Below are 18,499 nucleotides of genomic sequence, written 5' to 3'. Positions count from 1 at the left end.
TTAGCGTCCTTCCAGCATTTTAAATATTAAATATTTACATATTAATAATGAAAAGGGGACAATATTTAAATACATATAACGTTAACTATGAACTAATGAACAAACATTTATTACAGATAAATATCTGGGTTACAGAATTATGAAATACACGAGGAATGTGATTATTATCCAGCTGGAGAGACACTAAGATCCAGGATAGATTTTTGAAGATATTCTGTTATCAACAGTTGAAGTAATCCTTAAATGTTCATTACAAGTACAATGAAAATTCATAAAAGGTACATCAGTTCTCAACTGGGGTGATCAAGGTGAAAAAAAATGAAGAAGTGATGAAAAATAACTGTTACCAAGAGCAAATATAAAAATGTAATAATACTAAGCCACTCCACCCCCATGCTGACCCAACCATTCCAGCCCCCCCCCCCCCCAGAATCACTGCTTAGCTCCCTGCGAAGTCATGTCAGCTACAGCTAAATATGGTGGGCCCTTCTCCGTGAGCACGGCAGAGAGATGGAGAGCATATGGTTTTTTTGGATGTATACAGGAATTTGTGGGAGTTGGAGTCAGCTTGAAAGGCTTGGCTGTGGTGATGATCCTCTGACCCAGACAGTGAAACACAATAAGCGTGCAGATGTTCAAAGCGCTCGCCGCCCAGTCCTGCCCCGCCCCCTCTCTCTCTCTCATCTCCCAGCCAGCCATCCCAGAGTAGGAAATGCTTGAGCTTGAAATGTTTGTTTTCTCTGCGTCTGTGGTCAAAGAACTGTAGATTCACTTACATCTCTCTCTCTCTCTCTCTCTCTCTCTCTCTCTCTCTCTCTCTCTCTCTCTTCTCTTTCCTCTCTCTCTCTCTCTCACACACACACACACACACACACACACACACTCTCCTTACTCCAGGAGTTAGCAACTGGTGAGACGAAGGATGGACAATTTGTAGAGCATCACTGTCCCCTAGAGGGTAAGTAGAAAAATACTTTTTTTTTTCGCCTACATTAACATGATTCCATATTGTTTTTTGGGCATTTAAAATCCTGCTAGTGTAATTTATGTTCGGCTGTATTTAAGACAATTATCTTGTATTTAGAAACATTTGTGACCAATCTGAAATATGTTAATTATAGTAGCTATGGGATTGAGTTTCCATTTGAAAAATGATGAGAACAGTTACTACATAACAGTAAATTCTCAGTGTTGCACCGGTCACACAAGTGTAAGCAGTCCTCCCCCTTTATTTTTGGTCATTTATGTGAGTGAAACATTTCTTTTGGCACTAGCATTTTGTCAATATTAATCCTAAATATGAACACGATTTGGCAGCTAGATCTGTAGCAGCAGCCCATATAAATAGCACTACTGAGAGTTTTGGAGCAGAAAGATCAACCTGTAAATATTGAATTGCAATTTTAGTTATGATATCATAGAAAAATATAATAAATTTAAAAAAAATGCTTTCACAAGGCTTGATCTCCACCTTGGTCTAGCTTGATTAAGTAGTTACTTCAGGTGCCTAATATTAGTTTTCCAAGAGATACTACACCAACTGCAGCTGTATAGTGACTAGTGTGGAAAGTGGGGTGGTGATATAGCATAGTGGATAGAAGATGTTAATCTAAAGATAGGTGCATTTTATATTTTGTTTGGAGCATTACTGATGTCCAGTGTTGGTTTCTGTTCTGACATTATTTGTATGTTTTATAATGTGACAAAATACCTGAGGGTGACGAAGTGGCTGGTCAGAGTGGTGGAATTTAAAATAATGACTTGATCCGTGTGTTTCACAGTGGTGCTTCCTCCAGAGAAGGCTGAGGGATGTGAGAACTACACGCAGTTCCTGCACACAGAGGAGGGGGAGCAGGACATGCTGAAGGATCCCAGCAGAGCCTCTGGGAAGAAGTGCATCAGCCTTGATGTGAGGGTTTCTCCCCGCTTCCAAAAGCTTCACAGACTCCACCCTTCTGACTTCTGGTTTCAGTGCCAGACACTCAACCATTTTGGCTCCTTGGTTCTGATTTCAGTGCCAGACGCTCCACCATTCTGACTCCTTGTTTCTGGTTTCAGTGCCAGACACTCCACCATTCTGGCTCCCTGTTTTTGCAGTTCCAGTGCCAGATACTCCACTCTTCTAGCTCCATGTTTCCAATTTTAGGGATAAAAACTCTATCATTCTGACACCCCACTTAAGGTGTGCACCAATCTGGCTGCTGGCTTTCATAGTTGAAATATTTCCACAACATATACAATTACAGGTCCTTGCTTTTAGTTACAAACTCATGTATGTTGCCTGCATGTGCATGCATGTTTGCCTGTGTGTGTGTGTGTGTATGTGTGTGTGTGTGTGTGTGCTGGTCTGCTTGTGTGGATGAGTAAATATGTTAAGTCTGCCAACACTTATATACTTTTTCCTGAGAGTATAAATGTTGAAGTAACATCTATTTAGTTACATAAGTGTAGGAGAAGCACTGAACACCTTCTTGGATTAAAGCAGTTTTTTTCTTCCTCCTCCTCCTCCTCCTCCTCCTGGCTCATACCGAGTTAACATACTCCTCCACACTGCGTCAGCTCTCTCGCTCTGCTGCAGCAATGCCCATACTTCCACAGTTTATTTTTCCAATTACTCTCCGGTCACTGGATACCGCTGAATCTCACAGGCTCCCTAAAGACATGTAACTGAGAACTGTGTTTAAAAACCTTTTCCTGGTACAGGAAGAAAGGAAAGGAAGAGGCATTTCTACTCTCCACCCAGTACTCACTCCTACTCTCCACCCCATACTCAATTCTATCCTCCATCCCTGCTCATTTCTACTCTCCACCCTCAACTCATGTCTGCTCAGTTCCAAAAAAGGGGATGGGACTTATTGTGGAAAGCTTTGCCTGAACCTCAGTCCTTTTTAAAGAGATATCAAATAAACTGCAGCAAGAAGCTTACATACTAGGTTTTCCTTAATGTCTTTATTTTGTCAGAAAAAGGTATTCATAATCATATACATGAAATGGTAGGGGTGTGTGAATTCTGTGTCTTTTTTAATCTCCACTTGCCGCTCTAGGAAATGTCTGTGTTTCTGTGGTGACAGGATCTGCAATGTGATGTGTCAGTTGAGGAGGACAATCGTCAGGAGTGGATCTTCACCCTGTATGACTTTGACAACAGCGGCAAAGTAACCAAAGAGGTACAGTGCCCCATCGGGGGACTCCCCTTATCGTCAGTTTGAACCTGTGTTGCACTTACCCACAAGGCGACTTGCCTACAGGTATATATCATCCATATATATAGCTGGATAGCACTGAAGCAGTTCGAACTATGCCTCCCAGTCAATATATGTGAAGACCACAGTGTACACAGCTAACGTTTGCTGAAGTGGAAATGATGGTGAAGGAATGCAATAAGTTTATAAACACTGACAAATAAGTTTTGAGATTTGCCTCAAGCGTGAGACATGCAACAGCTTGTTGCTTCATTCAGTCTGACAGGTTTTGACACAATAAATACTTGACTACAAATCTTTCATGCTTATTTTGTCATTGTGATATAATTGAAATAGTATTTATGGATATAGTTTTGAAAAAAGTTAATCACAAAGCATAACAGATACTTTTGTTATCATTATTTTACTTTAATGGGTTTTTATATAATAATATTACTGTAGTAATATCTGCATAGGTGCCTCCCTGATGCAGGCCTATTCAGTAAGTCTTCTCATCATTACCCCTATAAGATTCTGATATTCCAGCCACTCACATGTGTGTTTGCATTTGAAGTATGCTTTACCTTGTGGACTTGGCATAACCATTTAAATACTATTTCACCTAGCATTAGCACCAATCCACATCCCAAAACAAATGGTCACGCCTCTGTTACACCCTCTCATAGCCATGAAAATCAAGGAGCAAAGAAGCAACTATGACACAAGCAAAACATTTTTCCTTCTGTGCTGTCCCCATATAATTTCAGTATTGTACTACCCACCTGCACTTGATCATTGGCCATCTTTTTACACCCACTAAACAGGACCCATAAAGTTCTTATCATTATTTTAGAGCTAGCTGGAATGCCCTCGTGTTGTCATTGTGACATTCAGAGGACAATGATGTTGTGCAATGGTTAAGGGACTCAGTTTATAACAGACATATAGGTTCATAAGGCTAAGTTGTTGATTACCACTTATGATGATGTCAATAAAATATCCAGCTTTATGAATGGACACTGTGTAAGTGTTTTGCCATTGTTCATGCTATCAATAAAATCTGCAGCTACATGAATTTACAGTGTACAGTGTGTCTACTTTTGGTGCTTTATTCCTTTTGCCACAACTGCCCTGTGTTGTTAATTTGGCTCTTAACTGTCAAGCATACAAATAAGGGAACATACTTAAAATTGTGTCTGCCCATCCCTCTGTCTTGTGTATGTGTGTTTTTCAAGTACACATCCACCCTCGAGGCCATCCATTTGTGGTACATTACCCATGTGCGTAAGATTTTTGCAAAGCTGTTGTATATTACTAACCAGATTACCTGTTTGGCCTGTGGCAGGATATGTCCAGCTTGATGCATACCATCTATGACGTTGTGGACGCCTCCGTCAATCACTCCGCCCACAGCAAGAGCAAGACCCTGCGCGTCAAGCTGACGGTCACCCCGGAGCCAGCGGCTCGAAGAAGGGACGCCACCAGCCCTGGAGCAGGTGCGCAGGGCAGGGGTCTCTGGCTCTGACACTGTTATTTCTGTTGGGGGAACATTTGCAAAGATCACTCAGCAGTTTCTCAGCATGATAGGAATGTACCTTACTGACATAGCTAATCCAGTCAATGAATGAATCCCCTCTTCACAACAGAAGAAAGTGATCATATATCATGCCATATTTTTGTCATATTTCCTGTCATGTATAATTTGTATTGTACATGAAATCATGTATAAATAAAATGTATGATAATGTGTATTATTAATGTGCTATTATTATGAATTTAGACATGTTCTCTGCCACTACTGTGTATTTCTTGTTCAACTCAAATGCTGATCCAAGTAAAAATAATTATTATCATAAACTCAATTTATTGAGTGCTTGATTTAAAACAACAACAAATTTTAGAAACAAACAAAAAACATGCAGGTGTAAAACAGGTGAAGTTAAAATAAATGAGACTGAGTGATACTGACCCCGTCGCCTTCCACCCTGTCTTCCTCAGACTGGGATCCAGGTCACTGCCGGGCTGAGCCAAGTCACAGTCACCAGGCAGAGGCCTGCTGTGCGGACAAGCGCCTCTCAACCCACATCAGGTGAGCTCACACGAGGACGCAGTTGCGGTGTGACTGTGGGGTCGGGTACATGCGATGCAACCACCTATCTTCTGTCCCAAAACTTCCCTTTGCTTAGTTTCTAGGCTGTCTAGTCAGGCTGCACAAGTTAACTTGTAGTAGAGCTTGAATAGTGTCATGCTCACAGTCACTGGTCTGGGAATGTTGTTAGCCTGGCCTGACACTGTTGCTCATTTTACTTCAATGGGTACACTCTGGATATGAGCATCTGCTAAATGAATGTAATGTAATGTAATATACAACTGCATCATTAGCATATAGACAAGTAAAAGCTCAAATGTCTTACTAGCATATAGTGACAAGGAAAGAGAAAATGAAATATGCATTTAATCAGGTAGAAGTGGATTGGTCTAAGGTTGTTAACTGAAGGAAATCTGTGCATGGTGAATATGAAATGTTTTAGTATTTACATTTACATTTACATAAATGTAAATTTATTTATAGTATTTGACCAACATGGCTCATGGATGCATGCCACATGGTGAGCAGACAGACCATCAGCAGTCTGGTAGTATATTTATAATGGACATGCCGTAGTAGTTTGCTCTTTATGGTTTTGAGTAGGAAGTCTCCACATTAACAACTTTATTTGATTAATGATGAACAAATGTTATGTAGTCTTATTTTCTTTGTCATAATTTATCTGATCTGTGTGTGTGCCAGTAGAGTCAGAGCACTGTTGCTGAAATGTAATCTTAGCACAATGCTCTGTCTTAAGCTTTATTCCTGTGTTTATATCATATCGCTTCCCAGCCTCAAGCATTTTGACTTGCCTTCCACTTGCAGTACACCTCGTAACATTGTGGGATCGTCAGGCGTACCTGCCTTTCCCATCCCCTCATTCCAAATCAGCAAACCGTTATTGTCAAGTTCTTTTCTTTCAATCTAGCTCTAGAAGGCAGAACAACGAGGCTGCAGCGAGTGGTGAAGGAAACCATTACTGTGTGGATGAGAACACAGAGAGACGCAATCACTACCTGGACCTGGCAGGAATAGAGAACTATACCTCTAGATTTGAAGCAGGTAACCATGCAGCTAATCAGAGATACCTAAATGTCAGTTAATCTATGTCAGTGCCCTGTAGTGTACTTCGCTGTGTAGTACTGTGCTGTGCAATGATAGTCTATGCTATGCCATGCCACACTGAGCCATGCACACCGTACCCTGCCACACTATAAGGTGCAGTACTTTTTGTATATCATACTTCAGTATAATACACTATACTAGATGTCATACTATACAGCACTCTGATGTGCTGTTCTGTGCCATGGTGGGCTGTGCTATGCTGCCCTTCACTTTTCCCCATCACACTGTGTTATACTGTGCTTGGATTGGGACAACACCATTTTTTATCAATGGAATTGGCATGTAAAACTGCAGTCGAGTAAACATACCATTGCTGTAGAAAAGGAAATGCCATTCTTTGGATTCTGACGTGCTTACTCTGCTGTAGCCCAGTTGGCTAGGTCAAAGCACTGACCCTGTGAAACCCTCCTCTTCTAGGTGCCCCTCCTCAGCCTCCACCTCAGGAGAGCCATGGGCGTGGCTCCCACTCACAGAGCCGGTCCCGTTCCCAGGACTCCGAGGGGCACATGGCCCACCAGCGCCGCTCGCAGGCCCTGGGGGAGAACTGCATTGCAACCGAGTCCCGTGGGAGGGGCCCCCAGTTCTTCAAATCCCCCAAGGTGACGTCGTCCAAGGGGGTAGGAGGGACCCCGTCGGGAGGTAACGGAGGGGGAAAGTCCAGCAAGTGTCATGGGTACTACCCTATGGTGCAGCCCCTGGCGGGGCTCGGGGGGCAGGACGTGTACCACCTACCCCCGCAGACCCAGCACCAGCCGACACCCAGCCACCACCAGCACCCCCTGCAGCACAGCCACAGCAAGCGTCTTCGTTCCAAGGCCCGGGACGCGCTCTCCCCCTCCAAGGCCCCCTTCCCCCTGCTAACCCAGCAGCAGCAGCCCATACCCCCTGCCCCCCAGGGGCTAGAGAGAGAGCAACCCCCCATCCTGCCAGGCAGCCCTGGGTTTGTAGCTCCGGTCGTCCAGCGACACGAGCACCACCATCATCATGAACACCATCATCATCACCACTACCACCATTACCACCAGACATGACCGCTCTGCCACCACTGCCGACCAGACATGACCACACCACTACCACTACCATCAGACGTGACTGCACAGACAGACGGGCTGACTGACAGACAGACAGAGATACAGATAGACAGACAGATCTGAAGAACCATACAGTCATCCCTCCAATCATTCCTCCTCTACACTGCTGATGCATACAGTATCACTCATGGCCATCGAAATCTCTGGACAGAAATTTTGCCACAAACTGGGGTCATTTCCTCAAAAGCTGTTTTTGTTTCATAAATTCTAATCCCGCTGGATCATCTGTTTTTTTTCTACCAAAAAGGGGTGTAGGGTAACCCCTCCACAGTCCTGTTGTGTGTGTGGATTTCAACAATTGTACAGTTTTCACAATCACATTTTTTTTCATTTAGTCTATTGTTTCACTTGTCCCCAGAAAGAACATGTATGTAGTGGGTGTCAGTAGGGGGTGTGTAGCTCTGCGTTGATGATGGTTCTCAGTGCATTCTCCCAGCTGTGGATCTCAGGTGAAAGGTGCTGCTCTTTAGCTTTACTGAAAAGGCTACTTCCCCTCCAAGAAACTTGCCAAGGATGGAGGAATTTCCCTTTGTGGATTTAAAAAAAATCACCACTGCCAGTTTAAATGCAAAAAATGCCTTTCTTTATGTATAAAAATCTATATGAATATACATATATTGCTGTATAATTATACTGTGTATGCATATTTATCACTGTGTATGCATATGCATTTATGTATATGTTATTGTCTTTTATATATTTTAATAAACACATATTGTTAATTGAATTTCTTTGGCCTGTTTATTAGCTGCCATTTGCACCATTGTTGAGGTCCTCTGCTGTGTTTTACACATAGTGTTAGTTGCAGAGGATTTCTGAAAAAATGTGTTACAAGGAAGAAACAATAAGGCCATAAGGCAATGTTAAATCCAGGGGTTCAGCATATTCCGAAAGCAATGTAGCACTTGCAGATTTGTCCTTTTGTCCTCCATGCAATAGATGAAACTAATTTTCGTGCGAAACAAAAAATTCACTCTCTGACATTGGAGCTGAAAGAATTCTGATTTGCAGTCTCATTAAAAATATTCATGAATGAAGTCTGGCCCATGACAGAAAACTCCTGTAGGGCACCAGTACCTCCTTCTAGACATGGATGTATGGAGGACGGAATGAATGCAGAGCTGTCATTCTTAAGTTTAATAGTCTCTCACTTCTCCTGACATTATCTGTAACTGGATGGGGGTGTCAGACAGGAACACTTGAGAGAATAGAGAGAATAGAGAGTAAGAAACCTAATTCCCGTGTACAATACCTACAGGCTTTATGCAATGTGACTCTGAGCAAGGTTAGGCACAGAATACGTCTTTGCCGTAAATTGCAGTCTGTCCGTAGTACCACTATGTTCTTGTAGCTAACTGCTTCAAAAATATATTATTCCATGAGGTGGTAAGTGTACTGAACATAACGAACTGAAAATATTCACTGGACATTCAGTCAATTTCACAAAAATTAGTATTTCAAAAGGGTGCCCCATCTGCACATGCACACTTCAGGAACTCTATCAGGCTCTCTCGGGAGAGCTGCCTCTGTACATACCATGGGTCTTCACCATCATTGTTGGCATAGGCAACTGAATTTCCATTCAGAATGTGGTTAATTGAGGATCTTGTTGCAAGAGGATATTTGGTGTCACCAAATTGTTCACGTTTTCCAATTTCTTGGTAAATGTCGGTGCATTAGTGCCATCTTGTGGCCAACGTGAGGGGGAGATTCAAAAAGACAGCAGAGATGATGTTTAAATCAACATTGAGTCCTCTAGTCTACATTTTTTCCTTCTCACTACTCTTACCACAGACAGTTCATATAAAAACATCAGATGTCCTACACGTTGACAGTGCTGTCACTGCACTGTTTAATAGTCAGTGGTTCTCCCCAGTGATACCAGTCTCTCATAAAAAATATCTGGTGAGAGCAAAGAGTGATAAGGAATACTGAAGAGCACAGAAATGTCTTTACACCTTTCTTGTCCAGGCTGTAGCTGCTGGGAGCAAATTCTGCAAAAATCTCAGTTTTTATACAGCACACCAAATGTATTGGTGTATTTTTTATCGGCCGTCCTGTCTGAACAGCCCGTCCATATGTCTTGGTGGTACTACAGCAAGCTTACATCTTCCTAAAACACAACGGTTTTCTCCAGTAACAGTGTCAAGAGACCAGTGATTAACAGTGTCTCCAAGTCGCACGCGTGAACAAGCCTACAGTGCTACAGTTTTTCTGTTAACAGAATGACCAGGACAGACTTAAGTCCTCCCGGTCTGAGATTTTCTCAAAAGTTTTGCAATGCCGCCCTAATTAGTTTTTAAATGCACTGCCTAGTTATTTGTTTCTGTTAATGGTTTGTGGGAATAAACATTTACCTCTGTCATTAGAGCGGTTAACTGAAGATGATTTCATGCTACATTATAATCGCTCTCTGTCCTCCGAGGCGCGCATCCGTTCTTTCAGCACTGGCCGTCAATGATTTTTTTCAGGAGGCAAATAAGAACCCCGACTGGGGCAAACAATGGAGGCCATGAAAAGCGAGGGGAGGGTCGAATAAATGCAAATCTATCCACTTTGTACAGCTCGGAGAACCTCCCCCCGGCATTGACAGCTGACAAATCTCCATCCAAAGTTTGCTGAAAGTTGGAAATCGTGCTGTTCGAAATACCTCAGCCGCAATGCTCTGTCGTAGCTACACATCAACCGCCTCACTTGGTGTGGCGTTGGAATCTGTGCTTATTTGACCTATTTTCGCCCGCAATTTGATCGTTTCGCCGAATAAACTGCAAACTAAGGCGGGTAAAGTGTGTCGAGGTCCAAGAGGAACAGGTGGTAATTCGCGTGTCTCTTGAGACAGGAGACAGTGACAGCGCCGCGCACCTGTTGAAAAGCTCGCCAAGGTAAGAAGACATGTTGAACCACGTTGCACATTCCACACTATTGTGAATCGAGATACTGAAACGTTTATGTATTTGTTGGTCTTCTACATGCATGGTCAGTGGACGCATGGTAGTATTTCAAACCTCTCTGATGGTTTTCTACAGGCTAATAATTTGTCTTGATCAAAAACGAAGTGTTATACGGTACAGATGACTGTATAATGTTCAACCTTTGACGGCTGTATTATTTTTAATAATGATATTATTTACGTATTTTTTAATTATGTACATTACAATTTAGTAATTATGTTCAAAACAGCCACAGCTACTGGAACGAAAGCATCACTGAAACACTTATCGCGGGGTTTTCTGTCCTGTATTACCTATTTTTATTAATGTGTTTGGCACCGTAAATACCGTTTTCTGCAGCATATGTAATTTTGGGTGGCGGGGTTTTGTTGCGCTAAGCTTTTCTCCGCACCAATACCCAAACCTTCCTGCAAGACGTGCATGAGAAAAGGCTTGCAACACAATAGGCTCAGTAGGAGCCTGTCTACCAGTGTGGGATGGGGGAGAGCGGGTGGACGGGTTTCGGAATATTAATCTTCTCAGTACAAAAAAAAAATCACGATTAAGGGGCTGATGGCAGGGGCATGCAGAGAGAAAATAGAAAGGATTTGCAAAATGTTTAATTTTGAGGTCCTTTTGGGGCAGTGTCCAGCACTGAAATAAATTGTTGTGACAAGCAAGTAAATAAACTGTAATGTTTTTTTTTTCGTCCAACTGAATATTTTACATCCGCACGCATGTACATTTGATAATGTATGCAACGCAAATATTTACAGGTCGTGGGTTTTTTGAAGAAAAGCTTTCTCCTTAGAACCACATCAAAGAATCTCTGCGTGAAGGCTTTCTCAAACAATTGCTTCATTCTACCCTCAGCCCCAACCCGACATCCCCCCACTCCCCACCTCCAATTTCCACTTGATTAAGCTCCAAGCTTCTTGAGTTGAATCTGGAGGGAAAATGGTTGGCTAATTCTAAGAGGGGGAAGCCCAAACAAAGCTGAGAGGGGTTTTTTCTTTCCACTCTAATTTCAATCAAACTGAAGAAGGTGTTAAAAGACTTTTCCCTTACTGATTGTTAACCACAGTATTGTCAGCAAAAGAATCTGAAATGTGGGAGGTTGCAGAACAGAAATGGTAAAAGGATAGAGCAAAATGGTAATGGATAAAAAAAAGTTATGTGTTGCAATTTTTGTTTATTTCGGGGTTTGTCCCAGTTCCCATGTGCTGTTCCTGCTGAGTTATTCCCAGTGGAATTCACTCATTGTCCTCTGACCTCTGGGGCAAAACAGGCACATGCCACGGCCAAACCGAAAACCGAATGGATGGCTGAGTGAGCAATATTATCTGGACTGACCAAAAACTTTAATACAGATGTCTGTTTATTTCAGTACGCTTCCTGTTTAAAAATATTTCCTCCTGTTAATTGTGAGGCAATTAGTATAAATGTGTCATGGTTCCCATGTGTGATTGTCATCTGGCAAATTGAATCACATGGTGTAAATGTTGTTGAATGGGCCATTGGCACCCACTTGCTGCACCAGAAGCAGGGTCTGGTAGTCGTGCTCTAAGGCAATGAGATGGGTTGACCAGGGAAGAGGGCATGCTGGGATATTCTTGCATTAGGTAAAGGTGCCATGTTTGTGACACTGTGCTCTTTGCATTAGGGGTTATGGGATTTTTCGTGTTTAACTGTCTTTTGAACTCTGAGAAAATACACATTGGGGCCTCTCTATCCTATAAATCCTAACTGTAAGTGTAGATTTGGAAGTATGCATGTAAGTGTAACTGCAGATATGTCTTTATACAGACATACCTCAGTTACCTGACTGGATTTGTTTCTAGATCTCCTCAGAGACATAAATAACCTGCCATATGTAGGTATTAATTTGAGGACAACAGAAAGCACTTAGTTATACAATAAGCAACATCAAAATTGAATTGCACATGCATATGGAACACACATTAATTAAGCATCAACACACATTTCCTTTGTAGCACTGTAATCACAACTGCCTTAGCTCCAACTGTTAATATCAGGTGCTGAAGTCTTCACCTTTTCTGCTTGAGGATTTATATAAGCTGTGGTAATTTACACATACATGCCATTTCATCTTATTTATCGCAACTCTACCCTCCTTATAGTGTCGACATGTCAGCATCTAGATCATTTTATTTATGTTTCATCCTTTGCTATGGTTACTTAATTGCTGCCATTCATGAGCAATGATAGAGGGACAAGTGATGCGGAGACCATTTATTTACAAAATATATTTAAAGGCAAATTTACAAACTTCTTCCTTGACTTTCTGATAATGTAAAAAAGCATAATTTGTTTTCTTTCAAGACGTTGGTGCATTTGCACTGTTTCAGACTGCTTCCCATGATTTCTAAAGATTTACTGAACAAATGTTAGATTTTAATTGTTCCATATATTTCTCTGTTACAAAAGCACTTTGTTCTCAGAGGTTTCTTTGACCAAGGTATACTTGTTTATGCTTTCACAGTAATGTTCAGAGTGGGTATTTGGGAGCATGTGTATAATTGTGAGGGTGTGTGTACATCCCTGTGTGTTTGGTGGTGACACGGTTTGTACAGTTGCATATGCATTTGTGTATGAGTTTTACAAATAATGGTTTGCATGTAGTGTATTTCGACCACATGTATAACCAGACAGGTGTAACTGAATCTAAAAAACACCTGCTTCCCTACAACACTTCCACAAGCCCTGTCTGAGCTGTGTTTGAAACATGGTGATTAGCTGAACAGTTGCTTAATCTCCATCTGCGTTGTTTATGTAGCTGTCCTGGACCAGGAAGTCTCAATTAGGTTACTAACTCTTACTTTGAAAAAGGATCTGTTCCTGTGTTTGTTTTATTAACCCCAGAGATGGGGTGTGTAGCACTTTTAGGGGGACTGGGTAAGAGTGGATGGGTCCCCTGCTCCAAGGATGGGCTTTTTCCCTCCTGTTTTGCACGTGACCTGGGTCAGGTCAATGCTCTGGCCTTAGATGAGTGGCCATGGCCCTACGTAAATGTCAGGGTCTGAAGAGCAGTGGGGCCCCTTGTTAATTAGCAGGACTTTTGTTATAGTAGCATTCAGTGGAACAGTGGACCTGTTCTGGTCTGTGATAAAGTGTGATCTGATCAGAAAAGGTAATTTGACTCAAATTAACTAATTTGAGGTCTTTGTGGAGTGGAAGGGGGTCAGTGCATTGGTGAGAATAACTATGAAATTCCAAACAGTACTGAGTTTAGGATGGTTCATACGTGTTAGTAGGCTGCAGTAGTGCTCTGTTGATGATGAGCAAAGTTTGGGCTATATCTTTCAAAAGCCTATAATCCTTCTCCCCCCTCTGTCTAATGCATGTGTCCAATTCTGTCCTATCTGCGCTATTGGTGTATCCAAAAGGGAGTCTGGAATTGATTCAGGTTTTAGCCCGTCTTTTTAAGACGTGTGTTATTTGGGCAGTGTAGCATAGTGGTTAAGGAGCAGGACTTGTAACCGAAAGGTTGCCGGTTTAATTCCCTGCTGGGGCACTGCTGCTGTACCCTTGGGCAAGGTACTTAATCCACAATTGCCTCAGTAAACATCCAGCTGTATAAATGGATAAATGTATATGTATAAATGTAAAAAAAATGTAACTGATATAAGTCACTCTGGATAAGAGTGTCTGCTAAATGCCAGTAATGTAATGTTATTTATTAAATCATATAGTGTTCCCAGTTAGACAGGCATTAATCATCAGTTGAATTTTTTTTTTTTTTTTTGAGGCTGAAATATATCATGTCATGAGATATCACTCTGCCACTGGGGATTCTACTGGGTAGCCTAATACATAACAAACTAAATAATACTATAATGTATACAGTTTGACCGTATGATTTACAAATATTTGTGCTCCATGTACTGCATATAGATATTGGAAAGAGATTTTAAAAAAATATATGAATAATGGGGTAAAGCAAAAATATTTAGTTTGAATAATGTTTTTAATGAGTCTGCAAAATAACCAGTGCTCACATCCATATTAAAAAATATACTATTTCCTTAAAATTGTTCCTCAGAGCTAAGGGCTAAGCACCACAGCCGTCAGTGGTTACTTTAGTGGTTTTTTGGATAGCTGTGTGTACCAGCAGTGAGTAGATTGTGATGAGATTGTGATTGTGAAGGTATGTGCAAAATCAGTATTGTAACAGTACAGTGATTACAGGGGGTTTAAATTTGAATGGGTAACAATGAAAGATTGTAGCTGTTACACGCAGTTGTGACCTGACCTTTAAATAGAAAACTAACATTGAACTAGAAAATTTTAAATAAAAACTATTTGCACACATGAATTTTATTGACAAGGGATCAGTGCATTCAGAACACATCAGCTAAAATTAAAACTCTTAACTGTATTCTTAAAAATGGATAAAATACCAAAGTTTATTTTTTTTAATCCCAACAGATGGTAGCTTTTTGGTGTGAACAGTTTTTGAGACACAAAGTAAGGAAAAGACACAGGAAAAAAAAGACAAAAACAAAAATAGTCCCCTGAACACTGTACAAATTCTCTGCCTCTTGCTCTGGTTGCCTAGCAATGCGCAACTGGTGGGGATGAGGACGGGCCGGTCAGCGAGACGATGGGCTCTCTTTTTTCCCCCAAATCCCCACTCTCACACCCCCCCCCCCTTCCCCCCTTTAGTACCCCACATACTAAAGGGAAAAGACTTAAACTTGATTCAAACTATGGAGCGTCAAAGTGCTCTGTAACTTGCAGTTCCCTCGCTGCGTCTGCCTCTCTGCTTATGCAGGGGGCTGACAAGGGTCGCGACGAGTGTGCTACAGGGGCGATCTCTGCTCTTTCATAGGGGGCAGACAAAACGGCCAGATACAAAAGCAGCTCTTCACTATGAGCTTATTAATTAAGCGAGACAAATGGTTAGAAGGCATTTCTTAGTTCCGTTCTGAACAACATATCTTGAGCCCCACAATGTGACATCAGACGCAATTTGCATGAGAGAGAAGCGAAAGAAAACTTGTACTGTGCTCATTTTTTTTTTAATCCGAATCTGCCTAGTCTTCCTTGACCACTAGAGGTGGTCCTCAGTCTGGTTTGCTGAGCAGCTTGCGCTAACTCTGAGTGCTTGTCTGGCTGCTGTGCTGTGCATTTCCATAAGCTGCTGGGGTCTGTTTGTGTACCCACTATGGAATTGTCAGGGGACATCATGTATTTTGTGAGGAATGCATTTGGTCACAGAAAAGAGGTTTGTTCCAGACTCAACAGCTTTGATAATTCCAGGAATCTGCCTCAAAAGCATCTTTAAACAGGAAGGAATCATTATGCTGATAACAACTGCACTAGTTTATGTAAGACCAGTGTCTTCCTATCTGGAAAATGTAATCCTGATTTCCAAGGTAACTTAAAATATCCAGCTGTACAATAGCGTGCCTATGTAGAGTCTTCACCAAATCATGCATTTTATTGGAACAGTATGTTAACACTTGATTGAATGTAGTGATGAAATGTAGTGCAGCTGTTTCAGTTCATTATATGTCATATGTGTATGGTGATCCTAGTATGCGTACTTCAGGATAACCACGAGGTATTGTGTTTATATTTAATATGATTTTTGTAACAGAACCTTTCTGTTTGATGCCTAATTACTGAAATTTGGATTGGTGATCTTGTTGCTCATGTGAAATGCATTTGTGAGATTAGTTATTAAAAGGCAGTTTTGCTGCCCTTCTGAAGGCTGGTTTAAAACAATTCAATGTATGTGGGTTGTTGGAGGCAGCTGAGAGATGGCAGAAATCTTGACTAGATGCTGCATGTGTAATCCTGAAAACTTTACAGGCATCTCAGAGCGAATCGGAAATGCAACGGACACATCGGATAGAGCATTGAAATATATTTGGTGGAGGGGATATTCTCAGTAATGGGAAGTACATATATTAGAAACAGAGTGTACCACATAACTGCACTGAGTGATTCATTTCACCAAGTCCATATATTGACTCAGCTGTTTTGTTAATGTAACAGCTGGACAGATGATAGGAGAGAAAAGCAGGTGGAAATGACTGAATCCCTCATGTGAAACTGATTGTTGTGCAAAAGATTATCTCATACAGAATCATGGCAGAGACTGAACAACGAATTAGTGCTAACATCTTAGTATTAAAAGATTAGTCTTTGTCTACCATCAAAAAATGAAGTTAAGCAATTAATATTTAAAAGTCAGCCCTTCGGTTCTGTGTTCATTTTGTTCTTCTTGTGCAGACACAGAGGAGGGATCTCTTAGGACTGTGCAGGTAGATGTAAACTGTCTGCACTGAGAGCTTAAACATGCTAGTTTGTTCCAACCAGCTGGCAGACCATATAGACTTCATTACTTAGGAGTCATCGGCTCGATGTAAACTGGCTCCCGCTCTGTATGGCAGTGTCCTGTGGCTTCAGCTTTTAGAAGGGCCTATTCTGCTCTGCTCGCTGTGTCCATTATACCTGAAGCAGAACTATTAAAAGGTCAAACTGCAGAGACATTGAGTGCAGTGATGGCAAACATTGATAAAGTGCATTTTACACCAGCTGTAAATGTACAGAATTTTTTACATGAGGAATCCCGTTGATCAAGTGTAATTCAGCCAAGCGAGATTATGTGAAATGAATGTTGTGTGTTAATCATGTTTCCCCATCATCATGTGCAGTGCTGTTATTCTTTGCTTGACTCCCACAAAGAAATTAGACTAAAATACAGGGTATCTTTCTACTGGTGACTTATTTTTCTGTCTGTGGGGCTGGTGTTGTTGCACTGGTCTGTCACTGTCCTGTGTGGTTTCTCATGAGTGAGATATGGGCCGTCCTCTGGAGAGGTATGTAATTAACAGGATGGAAACAGGAAGAGCCTCGCCCACTCTCTCCCTGTACAGATGTGCGTTAAGGGGTCCAGTCAGTGCACGAGAGATATGTGACTTGGTTCAGAAGGGCGTGCGGTGTCCCATGATGCATCACTCAGACATCTGACGTCTGGAGCATGTTCTACAACCGTAATGGAACTGTTAAGATTTCCTGTGTTCTGCTCAATTACAATTTCACGTAAATGGGGGGAAAATGTGCTTTGTTAGTTTGTTTGCTCTGTAATTTTCTAAAATTAGAATGCCACTTGAAAAGGCACCTGGGGTAAATCTTTGGAAAAAAAAATACATTTATTATCTCACTGTTATCATTTACGGTGTATCTGTACCATTATTTACCAAGCCCTCTGTGAATAGATTCTGAGTCAGTTAAATTAAACCCAAAGGACATTTCTGGATTGATGTACCAAATGCATACCATGTACATGTACATGTAACAGAACATTTTATTAATGCTAACATGGTGATGGGGCATACATTTTTTAAAAAAAAAACATTCTAGCTGCTGTTTAAAAGATTCAGTGACTCATCAAAATTCATATGGTACAAATTGCTTACATGATTACATGAAGTGCCACAACTAATTGCAATTACACTGTAGTCTTGGATTTAATTAAAGAGCTACCACACCCTCCAGGAGCATGCCAAGTGGTATCAGAGCTATCAAGACTGATTTAGTCTTCAGTTGTGTCCGTGAATTAACTTTCTCTCAATAGATATTTAACTCATGGCAAGATACCAGGACAGACATATGTGATCAAGAGAGGCATAGCGGTCATCCAAGCTTGAGGAGATTGTGCTTGAATCATTTTTTTTTCTGCAGCGTTTAATTGGAGGTTTTAGATGTGTGTTTCAAAGGAGAGATTTGGGTCAATTATTACCCCAAGATAAGGGGTTAGAATGGAAAGTATTGAAATGGCACTTACTGTACATGCAAAGGCTGTGATTTCCTCAGACCCAGAGCTTTCCTCTTCCCTTTCCTACTCACAAATTTTATTCTGTGTCAACAGCTACTGTATGTTTCAGGCCTGACATGTTTTGCGACAAATATGCACTAAATTGAGGGAATGTATACACAGAGGTCAAGTAATCGAATGCAGCGGGTGCGTGTTTATTGTCACATAAGGAACAAGTGGGTGAGAAGCAGTGCTCTTCCCTGCAGTCTCTTCATACTTACTTCAGCCAAGTG

General features: G+C 41.4%; 1 protein-coding gene across 1 annotated transcript in view; it reads left to right on the top strand.

The window, feature by feature from the left end:
* nkd2b (NKD inhibitor of WNT signaling pathway 2b) overlaps nt 1–8,038 on the top strand; it is a 36,989-nt gene extending 28,951 nt beyond the window's left edge. The window contains exons 4-10 of the mRNA XM_036539214.1: nt 898–958; nt 1,782–1,909; nt 3,072–3,167; nt 4,528–4,678; nt 5,181–5,271; nt 6,200–6,333; nt 6,814–8,038. Coding sequence (XP_036395107.1) covers nt 898–958; nt 1,782–1,909; nt 3,072–3,167; nt 4,528–4,678; nt 5,181–5,271; nt 6,200–6,333; nt 6,814–7,427 — 1,275 coding nt within the window. The 3' untranslated portion in view covers nt 7,428–8,038. The remainder of the gene's footprint in view (nt 1–897; nt 959–1,781; nt 1,910–3,071; nt 3,168–4,527; nt 4,679–5,180; nt 5,272–6,199; nt 6,334–6,813) is intronic.
* Nucleotides 8,039–18,499: the final 10,461 nt, after the last annotated feature.

The sequence above is a fragment of the Megalops cyprinoides genome, chromosome 10 (genome assembly GCF_013368585.1).
Source record: "Megalops cyprinoides isolate fMegCyp1 chromosome 10, fMegCyp1.pri, whole genome shotgun sequence".
In the NCBI taxonomy this organism is placed as follows: domain Eukaryota; kingdom Metazoa; phylum Chordata; class Actinopteri; order Elopiformes; family Megalopidae; genus Megalops; species Megalops cyprinoides.
The sequence above is the reverse complement of the archived record's forward strand: the minus strand, read 5'-3'. Positions and strand labels throughout refer to the sequence as shown.